This window comes from Pelophylax lessonae (genome assembly GCF_965119305.1).
Source record: "Pelophylax lessonae genome assembly, chromosome: 6".
Taxonomy (NCBI): Eukaryota; Metazoa; Chordata; class Amphibia; order Anura; family Ranidae; genus Pelophylax; species Pelophylax lessonae.
Window position 1 is genome coordinate 326,592,118 of NC_138773.1, and position 18,686 is coordinate 326,610,803.

At 48.3% G+C, this 18,686-nt stretch overlaps 1 protein-coding gene across 2 annotated transcripts in view; it reads right to left on the bottom strand.

Annotated features, from left to right (window-relative positions):
* MYLK (myosin light chain kinase) overlaps positions 1-18,686 on the bottom strand; it is a 358,890-nt gene that overhangs the window by 248,322 nt on the left and 91,882 nt on the right. For both annotated transcript variants that reach the window (XM_082262181.1, XM_082262182.1), the window contains exons 3-5: positions 12,450-12,657; positions 5,926-5,974; positions 3,175-3,340 (exon numbers count right to left, since the gene is read on the bottom strand). In XM_082262181.1, the coding sequence (XP_082118307.1) occupies positions 3,175-3,340; positions 5,926-5,974; positions 12,450-12,657 (423 nt within the window). The remainder of the gene's footprint in view (positions 1-3,174; positions 3,341-5,925; positions 5,975-12,449; positions 12,658-18,686) is intronic.

Genomic DNA, 18,686 nt, shown 5'->3' on the forward strand with positions numbered 1-18,686 from the left:
TTCCCCTAAATCTAAGAAAGCAACGTGACTTATGTGGTCAGGAGAGAGCCAGACAAAGTGACGGGGGAAGGGGGGGCTCAGACATCGAATGTGGGAAGTCACCATTAAAACTACATTATAGTATAAGAGAGACGCAGACTGCCCCATATAGGAGAACACACACCAAGGAATATCTTATATGGCCAGTCACATCAGTCTCTGTACCAGAGGAGCTTACACTCTAATGTCTCCTCCCCCACAGTCACATCAATCTCTGTACCAGAGGAGCTTACACTCTAATGTCTCCTCCCCCACAGTCACATCAGTCTCTGTACCAGAGGAGCTTACACTCTAATGTCTCCTCCCCCACAGTCACATCAGTCTCTGTAACAGAGGAGCTTACACTCTAATGTCCCCTCCCCCACAGTCACATCAGTCTCTGTACCAGAGGAGCTTACACTCTAATATCCCCCCCCCCCCCCACAGTCACATCAGTCTCTGTACCAGATAGCTTACACTCTAATGTCCCCTCCCCCACAGTCACATCAGTCTCTGTACCAGAGGAGCTTACACTCTAATGTCCCCTCCCCCACAGTCACATCAGTTTCTGTACCAGAGGAGCTAACACTCTCATGTCCCCTCCCCCACAGTTACATAGGTCTCTGTACCAAAAGGAGCTAACACTCTAATGTCCCCTTCCCCCACAGTCACATCAGTCTCTGTACCAGAGGAGCTTACACTCTAATGTCCCCTCCCCCACAGTCACATCAGTCTCTGTACCAGAGGAGCTTACACTCTAATGTCCCCTCCCCCACAGTCACATCAGTCTCTGTACCAGAGGAGCTTACACTCTAATGTCCCCTCCCCCACAGTCACATTAGTCTCTGTACCAGAGGAGCTTACACTCTAATGTCCCCTCCCCCACAGTCACATTAGTCTCTGTACCAGAGGAGCTTACACTCTAATGTCCCCCCCCCCCCCCCACAGTCTTAGACACAAAAGCAGCATTTTATTAGAAGTCAGGTGATCTTCAGGTGTATTTTATATTGTGAAGGGAAATTGAAGCACTGGGAGGATAACATGCATACTCCATGCAGACGGTGTCTCTGTTAGTAATTGAACCCGGGACCCCAGTGCTGCTCCAGTGCTCGCTGCCATTCCCCAGTTGTGTTATTATGTGCTGTGCCAATCAGCAGAATAGAATAGATGAGAGTCAATGACTGAGAGACGGGAGCAGAAACATAAATAGAAGAGACACTGGAGAGTAAAACCCCCATCTCTGGCCGCAGCGGTCCAACATTTTAACATTTTGATAGAGAATTTTCAAGCAACAGCAGAAAACCAACACAATTTTATTCATACAGCGCATCCAGAAAGTATTCACAGAGCTTCACTTCTTCCACATTTTATTTTACAGCCTTATTCCAAAATGGATTCAATTCTTTATTTTCCTCAAAATTCTACAAACATCCCCCATAATGACAAAGTGAGAAAAGTTTGATGGAAATCTTTGCAAATTTATTCAAAATAAAAAACTCCCATGTACATAAGTATTCACACCCTTGGCTCAATACTTTGGTGAAGCTCCTTTGGCACCAATTCCAGCCTCCAGTATTTCTGAGTATGATGCTACAAGCTTGGCACTCCTATTTCTGGGCAGTTTCTCCCATTCTTCTTTGCAGGACCTCTCAAGCTCCATCAGGTTGGATGGGGGAGGGTCGGTGCACAGCCATTTTCAGATCTCTACAGAGATGTTCAAATCGGGTTCAAGTCTGGGCTCTGGCTGGGCCACTCAAGGACATTCACAGAGTTCTCCCATAGCCACTCCTTTGTTATCTTGGCTGTGTGCTTAGGGTCGTTGTCCTGTTAGAAGATGAACCTTCGCCCAGTCTGAGGTCCAGAGTGCTCTGGAGAAGGTTTTCATCCTGGATGTCTCTGTACATTGCTGCATTCATCCTTCCCTCCATCCTGACTAGTCTCCCAGTTCCTGCCACTGAAAAACATCCCCACAGCATGATGCCACCACCATGCTTCACTGTAGGGATGGTATTGGCCAGGTGATGGGCGGTGCCTGGTTTCCTCCAGACATGACGCTTGCCATTCAGGCCAAAGAGTTCAATCTTTGTTTTATCAGAGCAGAGAATTTTGTTTCTCATGGTCTGAGAGTCCTTCAGGTGCCTTTTGGTAAACTCCAGGTGGGCTGTCATGTGACTTTTACTGAGGAGTGGCTTCCATCTGGCCACACCCATACAGGCCTGATTGGTGGAGTGCTGCAGAGATGGTTGTTCTTCTGGAAGGTTCTCCTCTCTCCACAGAGAAACGCTGGAGCTCTGTCAGAGTGACCATCGGGTTCTTGGTCACCTCCCTGACTAAGGCCCTTCTCCCCCGATCGCTCAGTTTGGCCGGACAGCCCGCTCTAGGGAGAGTCCTGGTGGTTCCAAACTTCTCCCATATACAGATGATGGAGGCCACTGTGCTCACTGGGACCTTCAATGTTGGTGGTTCCAAACTTCTTCCATTTATGGATGATGGAGGCCACTGTGCTCATTGGGACCTTCAATGCTGGTGGTTCCAAACTTCTTCCATTTATGGATGATGGAGGCCACTGTGCTCATTGGGACCTTCAACGCTGCAGAAATGTTTCTGTACCCTTCCCCCGATCTGTGCCTCCATACAATCCTGTCTCCGAGGTCTACAGACAATTCCTTGGACTTCATGGCTTGGTTTGTGCTCTGACATGCACTGTTATCTGTGGGACCTTATATAGACAGGTGTGTGCCTTTCCAAATCATGTCCAATCAGCTGAATTTACCACAGGTGGACTCCAATTAAGTTGTAGAAACATCTCAAGGATGATCAGTGTAAACAGAATGCACCTGAGCTCAATTCTGAGTGTCACGGCAAAGGGTGTGAATACTTATGTACATGGGATTTTATTCCTTTTCTATTTTTAATAAATTTGCAAAGATCTCAAACAAACTTCTTTCACGTTGTCATTATGGGGGATTGTTTGTAGGATTTTGAGAAAAATAATGAATTTAATCCATTTTGGAGTAAGGCTGTAATATAAAATGTGGAAGAAGTGAAGCGCTGAGTACTTTCCAGATGCTCTGTATCTCACGCTACACCCTCTATGTGGATGTGGCAGACTCGATCTCAGTTGTATCTTTCACGGTCTACAACAAAGCCGCTTACCTTGTGCCAGGTGACAGTCGGCTGGGGGCGTCCGGTGACCTTGAAGGAGAAGCGTCCGGTCTGACCCGCCGTCACCACGCTACGATTGGGCTTTGTAACAAACTTCGGGGGGCTCTCACCCCAAATACTGGGACGGTTTTCTATCTGGGGGACCCCAAATGGGCTTCTGCAAAGAGAACAATGGAACAAATAACGGTCACCTACCCTCAGATGGGTACAAAATAAGTAAAATGGCAGGCGGGTCCAAACCAACAGTTATATCATTCAGGTATTCTCAGAATTGGGATGCCGAAATACAGCGAAGATAATGTCAGTTCATTCACAAGAGTGTTTAAAATAGGAGACAGATAACCTGCGACTCCATGATTGAGGAACTACAAGTCCCAGCTTTTCCAACTTCAACTGTCCATAGTGCCTATGATTAGTACAATCAGAACCAAGAATCACATCACCTCTCCTAGAATCTAATGTCGGGTCTCCCCACCAGCACTCCTGGGCTTTGCCTAGAGCCGGGGGCTCCAAATTTTCCAAGCAAAGGGCCACTTTTACTTTGAGGGGGCCGCACTGGGGCCAGTGTGAGTAGAAAGTGCCCAGCATCAGTGGGAGCTTTATTATTCCCATTGACACTGGGGACACTGGAGGAATAGTGCCCCATCATTGGTGTCAGTGGGAGGAATAGTGCCCCATCATTGGTGTCAGTGGGAGGAATAGTGCCCCATCATTGGTGTCAGTGGGAGTAATAGTGCCCCATCATTGGTGTCAGTGGGAGTAATAGTGCCCCATCATTGGTGTCAGTGGGAGGAATAGTGCCCCATCATTAGTGTCAGTGGGAGGAATAGTGCCCCATCATTGGTGTCAGTGGGAGGAATAGTGCCCCATCATTGGTGTCAGTGGGAGGAATAGTGCCCCATCATTGGTGTCAGTGGGAGGAATAGTGCCCCATTATTGGTGTCAGTGGAAGGAATAGTGCCCCATCATTGGTGTCAGTGGAAGGAATAGTGCCCCATCATCGGTGTCAGTGGGGGGAATAGTGCCCCATCATTGGTGTCAGTGGGAGGAATAGTGCCCCATCATTGGTGTCAGTGGGAGGAATAGTGCCCCATCATCTGTGTCAGTGGGGGGAATAGTGCCCCATCATTGGTGTCAGTGGGAGGAATAGTGTCCCATCATTGGTGTCAGTGGGAGGAATAGTGCCCCATCATCGGTGTCAGTGGGGGGAATAGTGCCCCATCATTGGTGTCAGTGGGAGGAATAGTGCCCCATCATTGGTGTCAGTGGGAGGAATAGTGCCCCATCATTGGTGTCAGTGGGAGGAATAGTGCCCCATCATTGGTGTCAGTGGGAGGAATAGTGCCCCATCATTGGTGTCAGTGGGAGGAATAGTGCCCCATCATTGGTTTTAGTGGGAGGAATAGCGTCCCATCATTGGTTTTAGTGGGAGGAATAGTGCCCCATCGTTGGTGTCAGTGGGAGGAATAGTGCCCCATCATTGGTGTCAGTGGGAGGAATAGTGTTCCATCATTGGTGTCAGTGGGAGGAATAGCGCCCCATCATTGGTGTCAGTGGGAGGAATAGTGTCCCATCATTGGTATCAGTGGGAGGAATAGTGCCCCATCATTGGTGTCAGTGGGAGGAATAGTGCCCCGTCATTGGTGTCAGTGGGAGGAATAGTGCCCCGTCATTGGTGTCAGTGGGAGGAATAGTGCCCCGTCATTGGTGTCAGCGGAAGGAATAGTGCCCCATCATTGGTGTCAGTGGAAGGAATAGTGCCCCATCATTGGTATCAGTGGGAGGAATAGTGCCCATCATTGGTGTCAGTGGGAGGAATAGTGTCCCATCATTGGTGTCAGTGGGAGGAATAGTGTCCCATCATTGGTGTCAGTGGAAGGAATAGTGCCCCATCATCGGTGTCAGTGGGGGGAATAGTGCCCCATCATTGGTGTCAGTGGGAGGAATAGTGCCCCATCATTGGTGTCAGTGGAGGAATAGTGCCCCATCATTGGTGTCAGTGGGAGGAATAGTGCCCCATCATTGGTGTCAGTGCGAGGAATAGTGCCCCAATCATTGGTGTCAGTGGGAGGAGTGGAACCAAAGATTGGTGCTCGGAGGTGAGCAGGGGGCGGAACCAAGGATTGGTGCTCAGGGGTGGGTAGGGGGCAGAGACAAGGGGTGACTTGGAAAGGGGGGAGCCCCTGTTCTCTAAGATAAAAAGCCCTGCCCCCCTCCATCGTTTGTCATCTCAGTGCATACGGAGTCCTGTCTGTGACACCAAGTGAGGAATTCTTAACCAATCACAATCCATGCCCATTAGATAACCTTCCGGCATCACACAACATGAACTCCGTAATACATTTCAGCCATGTGATCCGGTCTCCTCAAAATTTGACCAAAAACCTCCCAGACTTCTGGACTCTCTCCCCTGCTGTGATTGGTTAGGTGGTGAACCCCTGAATAGCAATTCACATCTATCACTGACGCAGGGGGAGTGACTGCCAGCAATGATGCCAATAGCAGCCAATCACAATAAGGTATCAGAATGGAGAAGCAGATGCAGTATATTTTAGAGGGATCCAATCCAGAGAGCGGCCATGTTTGACAGGCGTCAGGCGGTCCCTGGGATTCTGGCGCTGGCACGGCGCTTTGTGTTAATAAGGGGGGGATGTTTTTATTGGAAGGATGGACAGGAGGACGGCGGGCCAAGGGAAACAGGGAGACGAAAGACTTAGCGATTGTCAATCTACAACGTCTCACCCGGGGCTGCGGGAGCTGGACGGCAAGGAGTACCGCGGCACCGCGCTACCTGCAAAATAAAACCAGAAACATCAGATAAGGAATAATATATCCGACACACAGAGATCAATATATAATAAATATACAGAATACAGACACTGAAATCTCCCACCACACGGACAATGGAGATCAATATACCCTGTGCTGATACAACATACATATATACTATACATACAATCTACATATATACTATACATACAATCTACATATATACTATACATACAATCTACATATATACTATACATACAATGTATCAACATGTATCTATCTGTCAGATGACCGGGAACCCTCCACATGTACCAATAAAGGTGTGCACAGAGAGGACTGCTACTAGAAATCATGGGGCCCCATACAGCCTACCTGACAGGTCCCAGCCAGTACCCCCCAACTGGCTTCCATGCCCACTGCCCCATCTTCTGTACCCCCTTGCACTTCCCACTACTCCGCACTCTGCCCCCCTGAACTTCCCACTACTCCGCACTCTGCCCCCCTGCAGACCCCACTACTCGGCACTTCCCACTACTCTGCATTACGCACTACTCCGCACTCTGTACCCCCTGAACTTCCCACTATTCCGCACTCTGTACCCCCTGAACTTCCCACTATTCCGCACTCTGCACCCCCTGAACTTCCCACTTCTCCGCACCCCTGAACTTCCCACTACTCCGCACTCTGAACCCCCTGCACTCTACACCTGCACCCACCACTACTCTACACTCCGTACCCCCTGCACTTCCCACTACTCTGCACTCTGTACCCCCTGCACTTCATTCTGCTCCACACTCTGTACCCCCTGCACTTCCCACTACTCCGCCCCCCTGAACTTCCCACTACTCCGCACTCTGCACCCCCTGAACTTCCCACTACTCCGCACTCTGCCCCCCTGCAGACCCCACTACTCGGCACTTCCCACTACTCTGCATTACGCACTACTCCGCACTCTGTACCCCCTGAACTTCCCACTATTCCGCACTCTGCACCCCCTGAACTTCCCACTTCTCCGCACCCCTGAACTTCCCACTACTCCGCACTCTGCACCCCTTGAACTTCCCACTACTTTGCACTCTGCACCCCTTGAACTTCCCACTACTTTGCACTCTGTACCCCCTGCACTCCCCACTACTCCACACTCCGTACCCCCTGAATTACCCACTACTCCACACGCTGTACCCCCTGAACTACCCACTACTCCACACTCTGTACCCTCTGCACTCCCTACTACTCCACACTCTGCAGCCCCTGCACTCCCTACTACTCCGCACTCTGAACCCCCTGCACTCTACACCTGCACCCACCACTACTCTACACTCCGTACCCCCTGCACTTCCCACTACTCTGCACTCTGTACCCCCTGCACTTCATTCTGCTCCACACTCTGTACCCCCTGCACTTCCCACTACTCCGCACTCTGTACCTCCTGCACTTCCCACTACTCCGCACTCTGTACCCCCTGAACTTCCCACTCTGTACCCCCTGCACTCCCCCCTACTCCACACTCTGCACCACCTTCACTTCCCACTACTCCACACTCTGTACCCCCTGCACTCCCCACTACTCCACACTCTGTACCCCCTGCACTTCCCACTACTCCACACTCTATACCCCCTGCACTTCCCACTACTCCACACTCTATACCCCCGGCACTTCCCACTACTCCACACTCTATACCCCCGGCACTTCCCACTACTCCACACTCTGTACCCCCTGCACTTCCCACTACTCCACACTCTGCACTCCCCACTACTCCACACTCTGTACCCCCTGCATTTCCCACTACTCCACACTCTGCACTCCTCAATACTGCACAGTCTTCACTCCCCGCACTTCCCACTACTCCACACTCTGCACTCCCCAATACTCCACAGTATGCACACCCTGCACTCCTCACTACCCTGCACTCCCCACTATTCCGCACTCTTAACCCCTTGTACTACCCACTACTCTGCACCCCCTGCTATCTCTACTACCCCACACTCTGCACCCCCTACTAGTTCACACTCTGCACCCCCTGCAATCCCCAAAACTCTGCACCCCCTGCACTCCCCACTACTCCACGGTCTGCACTCCCCACTACTTCACAGTCTGCACACCCTGCACTACCCACTGCTCCGCACTCTGAACCCCCTGCACCCCCCACTATCCCTGCACATCCCACTACTCCACACTCCCCACTACTCCACACTCTGAACCGCCTGCACTCCCCACTACCCTGCACTATGCACCTACTGCACTCCCCACTACTCTGCACTCTGAACCCCCTGCACTCCTTAGTACTCCACACACTGAACCCCCTGCACTCCCTACTACTCGGCACTCTGAACCCCCTGCACTCCCCACTACTCCACAGTTTGCACCCCCTGCACTCCTGCCTGGTACTCAACACTCTGCACCCCCTGCCCTCCTCACTAGTACGTACTCTGAACTCCCTGCACTCCCCACTCTGCACCCCCCCCCCCCCCCCCCGCTTAAACTTCACTCTGCTCTTCCTTTATCCCCCACTGCCCTAACACTCTGTATTTCATGCATCCCTAGTTCCCAGTACCCTATACCAGATAAAGCTCCCAGTACTCTATCAGTGCCCTCAATACACCTCACAATGTACTCCAATGTTTCCCAATACTCAACATTCTGCACCCCTGCATTTCCCACATTCTACACTCCCTGCATTCCCCATAATCCCACATTCTGCACCCCTGGCACCCCCCCCCCTCCCCATTACTCCACATTCTGCACTTCCTGCTTCCCCCCGGGTTGCCACTTTTGCTTCAAGTCAAACTCAAACACTTTAGGGGCGCACAGCAATTTTTTAGATATAAACTATACATATATTTTACGATTAAATAACATTTCTAATCATATGAAGTTAATCACAACAGTCCCCCTTTACATTAGAATCCACAGAGTCCCCCTTTACATTAGAGTCCACCGAGTCCCCCTTTACATTAGAGTCCACAGAGTTCTCCCTTTTACATCTGAACTCGCAGAGATCCCTTACACTGTAAGCGGGGACTCTGTAGACTCTGATGTAAGGGAAAACTCCAAGGACTCTGACATAAGGGATGCTCTGAAAACCCTGATTTAAAGGGGAACACTGAGAACTCTGATGTATGGCGAGGACTCTGATGTAAGGGGAACACTGTGGCCTCTGGCGTAAAGGGGGAACTGATGTAAGGGGTGCTCTGCGAACCCTAAATTTTCTTTAGTGTACTCATTTAGAGGCAGGAGATAGAAGGGGGGAGGGGAGAGACTTCAGTCAAAGACAGAGATGGATGGTGAGCTCACTCACCCCTTGGCAGTCAGCGCCTCTCTTCCAGATGTATCTGTGGCCGCTGGGCTTCAAATTTCACGCCCACACTTTCCTTTTTTGAGGCACAGCGCCAGGGATTGGAGTGTGGGCAGACAAAGAGGGGTAGAGGCAGAAGGAAGAGGAGCAGACTGAGCCTTCTCTCCTGCCCCGTCTGTGGGGGGGGGGGGTCTGTTACTGCTGGCTTTGGGCAGTGTGAAAGAGTAACAGACACTCTCGGCTTAGACAACTGCAGTAACCCTGCTGGGAAGCCATGGTCCGGTCTGAATAATGTGTCCGGGTTTCAGTCTAAAACCCAAACGCATGATTCAAAACCCGAACTGTCCGGGTGAATCCTGGACAGGTGGCAACCCTATCATGACCCCACATTCTGCACCCCCCATTACTCCACATTCTAAACCCCCTACCTCCCCATTCCGCACCCCCTGCCCCCCCATTCCTCCACATTCTGCACCCCCTGCATCTCCCATGACCCCACATTCTGCACCCCCTGCATCTCCCATGACCCCACATTCTGAACCCCCTGCCTCCCCATTCTGCACCCCCTGCCTCCCCATTACGCACCCCTGGCACCCCCCATTACTCCACATTCTGCACCCCTGGCACCCCCCATTACTTCACATTCTGCACCCTCTGCCTCCCCCTTCCTCCACATTCTGCACCCCCTGCATTCCCCAATACTCCACATTCTGCAGTACTGGCACCCCCCATTACTTCACATTCTGCGCCCCCTGCCTCCCTCTTCCTCCACATTCTGCACCCCCTGCACCCCCTGATACATTGGGCTCCATTACTGCTCATGTTTGGACTCTTCCTATCTCTGGGTTTTGAAAATGAAGTTTCACCTTTAGAGAGCGCTGCTGGCCCCGGGGGCCCCTTTCTGTTGCAGTTGTTATGGAGCGCTCTGCATGGCTCACAGCTGATCCTCTGAAGTTTTCATGCAGTGGGCTCTGTGGGGCCATGGGGGTGGGGGATTCTGGGAGTTGTAGGCAGGGATGGGGAGAGGAGCGAGGGGAGACCCAGGGATTAGGAAGACGGGGGACTGTGAGAACTTCTACTAAACCCCCCCTGATATCCTTATGGGACCAGGCACATGAGAGCAGCCTGTACCCCCCTATCAGTGGCCCTGCCCACAGACATTACAGAACGATCGATGGTACTGACAGTTCACATGGCATGCTGGTTTGCAGTAATAAAAACTATTTGCCTAATTGGTCAGAGCTGGAGAAGACTGAAACTGATCTTCACCAAAAGATTTGCCAAAATTTGTCCAGAAAATGTATTGGGATCAAAGCAGAAGGCAAAATGACTGTGATTTTGGTGGTTTTTAAGGGTGCAATGGCTCCTGAGAGCTGCATTTCTTCCTTATTATTGAATGGGGACCGCGCTGCAGGTGCCATGCATGCGTGTTATCAGTGGTTCCGACTTGCAGGGTTGTAATAGGCATTCAGACCATATATTGCCTTTGTGGTGAATGTCAACCCCCCCCCCCTTTGAAAAGCAGTCCACCACAGATCGCTTTTCAGGGGGCTGCCACAAGTGTGAAGTAGCCCTTTACAGTGAGGGAAAAAAGTATTTGACCCCCCTGCTGATTTTGTACGTTTGCCCACTGACAAAGAAATGATCAGTCTATAATTTTATTGGTCGGTTTATTTTACCAGTGAGAGACAGAATAACAACAAAAATATCCAGAAAAACCCATATAGAAAAGTTATAAATTGATTTGCATTTTAATGAGTGAAATAAGTATTTGATCCCCTTAGTAGTTGGTGGAGAAACCCTTGTTGGCAATCACAGAGGTCAGACGTTTCTTGTAGTTGGCCACCAGGTTTGCACACATCTCAGGAGGGATTTTGTCCCACTCCTCTTTGAAGATCATTAGTTCATTAAGGTCTGTAGGCTGACGTTTGGTAACTCGAACCTTCAGCTCCCTCCACATGTTTTCTATGGGATTAAGGTCTGGAGACTGGCTAGGCCACTCCAGGACCCTAATGTGCTTCTTCTTGAGTCACTCCTTTGTTGCCTTGGCCGTGTGTTTTGGGTCATTGTCATGCTGGAAGACCCATCCATGACCCATTTTCAATGCCCTGGCTGAGGGAAGGAGGTTCTTGCCCAAGATTTGAAGGTACATGGCCCCGTCCAATGTCCCCTTGATGCGGTGAAGTTGTCCCCTTAGCAGAAAAACACCCCCCAAAGCATAATGTTTCCACCTCCATGTATGACGGTGGGGGATGGTGTTCTTGGGGTCATAGGCAGCATTTCTGCTCCTCCAAACACGGGGAGTTGAGTTGATGCCAAAGAGCTCGATTTTGGTCTCATCTGACCACAACACTCTCACCCAGTTCTCCTCTGAATCATTCAGAAGTTCATTAGCAAACATCAGACGGGCTGTACATGTGATTTCTTCAGCAGGGGGACCTTGCGGGTGTTGCAGGATTTCAGTCCTCCATGGTGTAGTGTGTCACCAATTGTTTTCTTGGTGACGATGGTCCCAGCTGAGATCATTGGGAAGATTCTCCTGTGTAGTTCTGGGCTGATTCCTCACCGTTCTCATAATCATTGGAACTCCACGAGATGAGATCTTCCATGGAGCCCCAGACCGAGGGAGAGTGACAGTTATTTTGTGGTTCTTCCATTTGTGAATAATCGCACCAACTGTTGTCTCCCTCTCACCAAGCTGCTTGGCGATGATCTTGTTGCCCATTCCAGCCTTGTGTAGGTCTACAATCTTCTCCCTGACATCCTTGGACAGCTCTTTGGTCTTGGCCATGGTGGAGAGATTGGAATCTGATTGATTGCTTCTGTGGACAGGTGTGTTTTATACAGGTAACAAGCTGAGAATAGGGGCACTCCCTTTAAGAGAGTTCTGCCAATCTCTGCTCATTACCTGTATAGAAGACACCTGGGAGCCAGAAATCTGCTGATTGATCGGGGATCAAATACTTATTTCACTCATTAAAATGCAAATCAATTTATAACCTTTTTGAAATGCGTTTTTCTGGATTTTTTTGTTGTTATTCTGTCTCTCACTGGTAAAATAAACCGACCAATAAAATTATAGACTGATTATTTCTTTGTCAGTGAGCAAACGTACAAAATCAGCAGGGGGTCAAATACTTTTTTCCCCGCACTGTAAGTAAACCAATTACGAATGCAATCCAAGCCTATCGCTGTTATTCACCTTCCACAATCAGTTCGATGGTCACTTGGCGCACTCCCTCCTCATTGGTCGCTTCGCAGGTGTATTTCCCGCCATCCTCCTCACTGACGTCTTTTATAGTGAGGCAGAATGTTCCCCTCGCACTCTGCTCCGCGATGCACTTTCCGCCATCTTGGACTGGCTGCCCGTTTCTGTACCATGTGACCCGCGGATCCGGGCTCCCCCTGACCTGAAACACGGAGAAGCAATTCTGTTATATTCACTAAACACGTCACATCACGAATTAACGAGAGTTATCATTTCTTTATAACATTTCTTTTTATTACCTATAAGCTTTACTTTCTACTTTAAAGTAGAAGCCATTTTTTTTTTTTGAGGGGGAAGGCATAAAGGAGGATTACAACCCCTGTCATCCTATCAGGTTTATTTTACCATCTGTGTCCCATTGTGCAGATTTCTCTTCACTTCCTGTCACTTCCTGTCCCAGAACCAGAACAGGAAGTGAGAGGAAATCCCTCTGAGGTTGTCACTAGAGCTTGTCCTCATTGGAAGATAGACATGTGTGGTTTGTTTTCGTTACGAATAAATATTCTGGACAAATTTTTCAGTATTAGGAGATTTGGTTATATCCAAATTCCCCCGAATTACAGTACAAACGAATTTTACCGAATTCTCCAAATAGCGAAACAAAAATTTGAATTGAAATTCGACTCGAATTCAAACTGATTACACCCAAATTAAAAAGACTTTACAATCACTTTAACCCCTAATCCTTAAAGTAGAACTATAGTCAAACCTTTTTTATTTCCATTTTGCATAGAGTAAGGGAGGGTTTTAACCCCTGTCAGATTTTTGTTTTTTTTTCGTCATCTGTGTCCCATTGCGGAGATTTCCTTTCACTTCCTGTCCCATACCCAGACAGGAAGTGAGAGAAAATCCCTGCAAACTAAAGGCATTCCTTGGGGAGCCCCCAGGTCACCAGAACTACTGTCCCCATTGGAAGATTTCCCCTCTATTACTTCTCTGGGGATAACCCAAAATTTGTAATTTTATTTTTTCACTTTCACTTGAACTTGGGTGAATCTCCGTAACGGGGGTACAGAGAGCAATAAAAACTACTTCACTCTATCCAAAACGGAAAAAAAAAAAGAAGTTTTTTCTTTATAAAAAAAAAAATAATAATACTAATAAAAAAACACACTAACACAAAATAAATAAATAATAATTATTATTTTTTTTGTTTGGGTATTTATTATTATCATTATTATTATCATCATCATCATCATCATCACCAATCTCCACTCTATCCAAAACTAAAAAAAAAAAAAAAAAAAAGAAGTTTTTCCTTTAGTTAAAAAAAAAAAGTAAAACTAATTAAAAAAAAAAAAAACACCCTAACACAAAATAAATAAATTAATATTATTTACTTTTTTTTTTGTTCAAGTTTGGGTGTTATTTATTATTATTATTAATAATAATAATAATAATATTAATAACATCAATAGTATTGTATTTAACACTTTTTATTTAAGCTAGGGGTTAATTATTATTTATTTCTGTAATATCACATATTAATTTAGTGTATTTTTTATTTATGATAATTTTTAGATATTTGTGTATTTATTTTTTCATATGTTATTACAAATTTTTATTTAAGCAGAAAATCGCGTGACAAAATGTGCGAATGCGCACAAAAAACGTGCAAATGTTGCATTTTAAATAATTTCTATGGGATTAAAACTGTGCTAAAAACGTGAAAATCTGCCCAATTTGGGCTCCAGAACTTTTTTGAGCTTTAGGCGATTTGAACCGTCTCCATAGAGAAGAATTTATTTTTTATCCTCCAGAATTTTGGAGCTTCGAGATACAGAACGCAGAGATGTGAATGGGGTCAAAATCCTCCCTCCGGCCTTCCCTTCCTGGTCCGCCCCTTTCTAGTAGTTCTGAATGTCTGGCCAAGCTGGGACTTGTAGTTCTGGATCTCAGGCCAAGCTGGGACTTGTAGTTCTGGATCTCAGGCCAAGTTGGGACTTGTAGCTCTGGATCTCAGGCCAAGCTGGGACTTGTAGCTCTGGATGCCAGGCCAAGCTGGGACTTGTATTTCTGGATCTCAGGCCAAGCTGGGACTTGTAGCTCTGGATCTCAGGCCAAGCTGGGACTTGTAGCTCTGGATCTCAGGCCAAGCTGGGACTTGTAGTTCTGGATCTCAGGCCAAGCTGGGACTTGTAGCTCTGGATCTCAGGCCAAGCTGGGACTTGTAGTTCTGGATCTCAGGCCAAGCTGGGACTTGTAGTTCAGCAAACACTGGGGGATGGTCACACAATGTCCTCCTATGTCGGTGACCTTGATGCTGACGGCACCATCAGAGATACGGATTTGGTAACAATCCAGTCTTTGTGGATTCCGTCCCTCAGGGTGAGAATTCTCTGCTGGGATCATTTAATATTTAACAAAAATGTAAAAAATGGTGACAAGTCTGATAAGGGGAACTGGGGGGGGGGGGGGTGGAAACTGGGAAGATATAAATCTGACCAGACCTGAGCCCCCCCCCCCATACACCAGAAGACCTGACACCGAGAGACTTCCTATAAACACACACAATGCATTATGTGTCAGCAAAAACACCCCCCCCCCCCTCCTCCCAGTACAAATCGGCCTGCCTGATGAAATCCCCCCTCCCAGAACTAAACTTTGCCCATCCCCCAAATACCCCCAGCACAAATGCCCCCCCCCCCAAAAAAAAAATCCCCCCTCCTAGCAACAATCGTCTACCACTAAAATTTCCTCTCCAAATACACATCCTCCCCCCCCCCCAACTCCAATTCCCCCCTCCCAGCACAAAATCTCCCCAACCCCCAAATTTCACCTGATTATCAAAAATCCCCCCCCCCCGGCTCCCATATCACCTATTCTAGCACAAAGCCCCCCAACTCCCCCTCCTAGCACAAATCCTCTTCCCCCCTCCTCCCTCCCAGCACAAATTCCTCTCAATCCCCAAATTTCTCCCTATTATCACAAATTCCCCCCTCCCAAAAAAAATGTCCCCTTCTAGCAAACCCCCCCCCCCCCCCCCCATATCACCTCTTCTAGCACAAAACCCCCTAATCCCCGCTCCCAGCACAAATTCCTGCAATTCCACACTTTTCCCTATTATCGCAAATCCCCCCCCCCCCCCCCAAAAAAAAATTCCCTTCCAGCAGCCCCCCCCTACCCCCACCATATCCCTTCTAGCACAAACCCCCCTAATCCCTTCTAGCACAAATCCTCTTCCCCCATTCCCCATCCCAGCACAAATTCCCCCCAATCCCCAAATTTGTTCCTATTTTCACAAATCCCCCCCTCCCCCCAAAAAAGATGTCCCCTTTTAGCACCACCATTTCACCTCTTCTAGCACATAACCCCTTAATCTCTCCTAGCACAAATCCTCTTCTCCCACCCCCCCCCCCCCTTATAACACACCACCTTACCTTCTTACCACCTGCAGCCCTCCAAATTCCCCCTTCCAACACAAATACCCTCCCTCACCGTGCCCAGGGCAGCCGCCCCTCCGGCCCACTCCTTGTCCCGACCATGCCTCCAGTCTTGCACAGTTGTAGCGGCTCCTCGCTTGGACTGAAATTACTTTCCTCTGATTACACCGCACACTGCGAGCTTCTTACAATGTGCATTAGAAACTGCAGCAAGTCAGATAGAGCCCCGCCCCATTTCCTGGGTGGAGGACATCCAACATCATCTAGCCCTTCCCTCTCCAGCCTGACTGTTCTGTTTCAAAATGCCACTTTGACCTACCTCCTTAGACCCAGTCTGTCTGGACAGTATGACCACCTGCTGACTTGGCAGCTTCCACAGGCAGCTTAACTCTTCAATAGGACAAAGAAGTTGAATCCAAGGCAATCTTACTTCAACCAATTGCAGTACAGAGGACGTTTTTTCCAATTATCTGAAGTGTGACGGCAATTACTTTCCCGAGCCCTGTCTCTACGAATACCTAACACTGACTGAGGGAACATGGAAGAAGTGAGGAGGGTCTAGCAGGGACTGAATTCATACCTTCCAACTGTCCCAGATTTGGAGGGACTGTCCCTAATTTGGAAAAAGTCCCTCTGTCCCTCTTTCCGCCTCATTTGTCCCCCATTTTGGTCTGATCTATATAGTTGTATATAAAATGCACTTTTTAATCTTTCAAAAAGTGTTTCCCCAGTGCTAAACCTTTCATCCCATTTCTAATATGGCGCATCTGTAAATTTCTAAAGCCGGTATAAAGGAATAGTAGTGGTAAAAACAAAAGCACTTGTGGGTTCAATGAATCATTTTTTTTTGTATAATTCTCCTTTAAGTGGGCATGGCAGGGGGTGTGTCCTATGTCTACATACTTTTGCTAATAGGTGTCCCTTGTTCCCATCTCGAAGAGTTGGGAGGTATGTGAACTAACTAGCACTAAACAGGAGGAAAATACAAATATCACATTAGTAAAGTTGTAGTGGCCCAAAACTGCCACCAGATGTCAGAATGCTACAGAAAAATTTATAACCTAATGCAGTTTCAAAACAAGACGAAATACAGTGGAAAGTATTCACAGAGCTTCACTTCTTCCACATTTTGTTATGTTACAGCCTTATTCCAAAATGGATTAAATTCATTATTTTCCTCAAAATTCTACAAACATCCCCCATAATGACAACATGAAAGAAGTTTGTTTGAAATCTTTGCAAATTTATTAAAAAAAATAAAAATTAAAAAAATCCCATGTACATAAGTATTCACACCCTTTGCCATGACACTCAGAATTGAGCTCAGGTGCATCCTGTTTCCACTGATCATCCTTGAGATGTTTCTACAACTTGATTGGAGTCCATCTGTGGTAAATTCAGTTGATTGGACATGATTTGGAAAGGCACACACCTGTCTATAGAAGGTCCCACAGGTAACAGTGCATGTCAGAGCACAAACCAAGCCATGAAGTCCAAGGAATTGTCTGTAGACCTCGGAGACAGGATTGTATGGAGGCACAGATCGGGGGAAGGGTACAGAAACATTTCTGTAGCATTGAAGGTCCCAATGAGCACAGTGGCCTCCATCATCTGTAAATGGAAGAAGTTTGGAACCACCAGGAATCTTCCTAGAGCGGACCGCCCGGCCAAACTGAGCGATCGGGGGAGGGGGGCCTTAGTCAGGGAGGTGACCAAGAACCTGATGGTCACTCTGACAGAGCTCCAGCATTTCTCTGTGGAGAGAGGAGAACCTTCCAGAAGAACAACCATCTCTGCAGCCCTCCACCAATCAGGTCTGTATGGGTGTGGCCAGACGGAAGCCACTCCTCAGTAAAAGGCACATGACAGCCCGCCTGGAGATTGCAAGAAGTCCCCTGAAGGACTCTCAGACCATGAGAAACAAAATTCTCTGCTCTGATGAAACAAAGATTGAACTCTTTGGCCTGAATGGCAAGCGTCATGTCTGGAGGAAACCAGGCACCGCTCATCATCTGGCCAATACCATCCCTACTGTGAAGCATGGTGGTGGCAGCAGCCACTGACAGGCACGTGAGAGGCAGCGGGGACAGTGAGTGGACTGAGCTGCGGATAGGGGAATCAAGAAGTGCTGGGCTGATCAGCTGACCAAGGGTGGTACTGATTGGGAGAGGCAGCGGGGAGGGGACCCGGGAGTGACAGGTGGACAGGGGCAAGTAGTAGGCACAGATTGAAAGGGGAAAGGCTGCCAGGGGGGAGCTGCAGGAACTGACAAGCAAACCAGGGGCGACCAAGCAGATGGACTGGGAGTACTTTAGTAGCTGACCGTCGGCTATGAACGCCAGTACCGGGGCGATGCCTCCAGCTGTAGGCATCACTCCGGAACAGCACTTACCCGAAATATCGGCAATATCGGTAACTTCAGAGGCCGATTCCGATATATCGGGGAATGTGCATATCGGCTTTGCCGATAATCGGTCAATCCCTAGTGTTATGGCACTCAGCAGCGGCAATATAACTGTAGCATCAACTCCCGGGGTGCATGATTGGTCAAATCACAAACAAAGCATGAGAAAACTAAATGAGAAATCAATATCCACTCATACAACACTGAGAGGAGTATACACAAATGCCAGGAGCCAAAAAAAAAAAAACTGGAAGAACTGGAAATGTTAGTACATGAGGAGAACCTAGACTTTGTGGGAATAACAGAAACTTGGTTTGACCTGTCACACGACTGGATGGCAAATATTCAAGGGTATTCCTTGTATAGGAAGGACAGGGAAGGTAA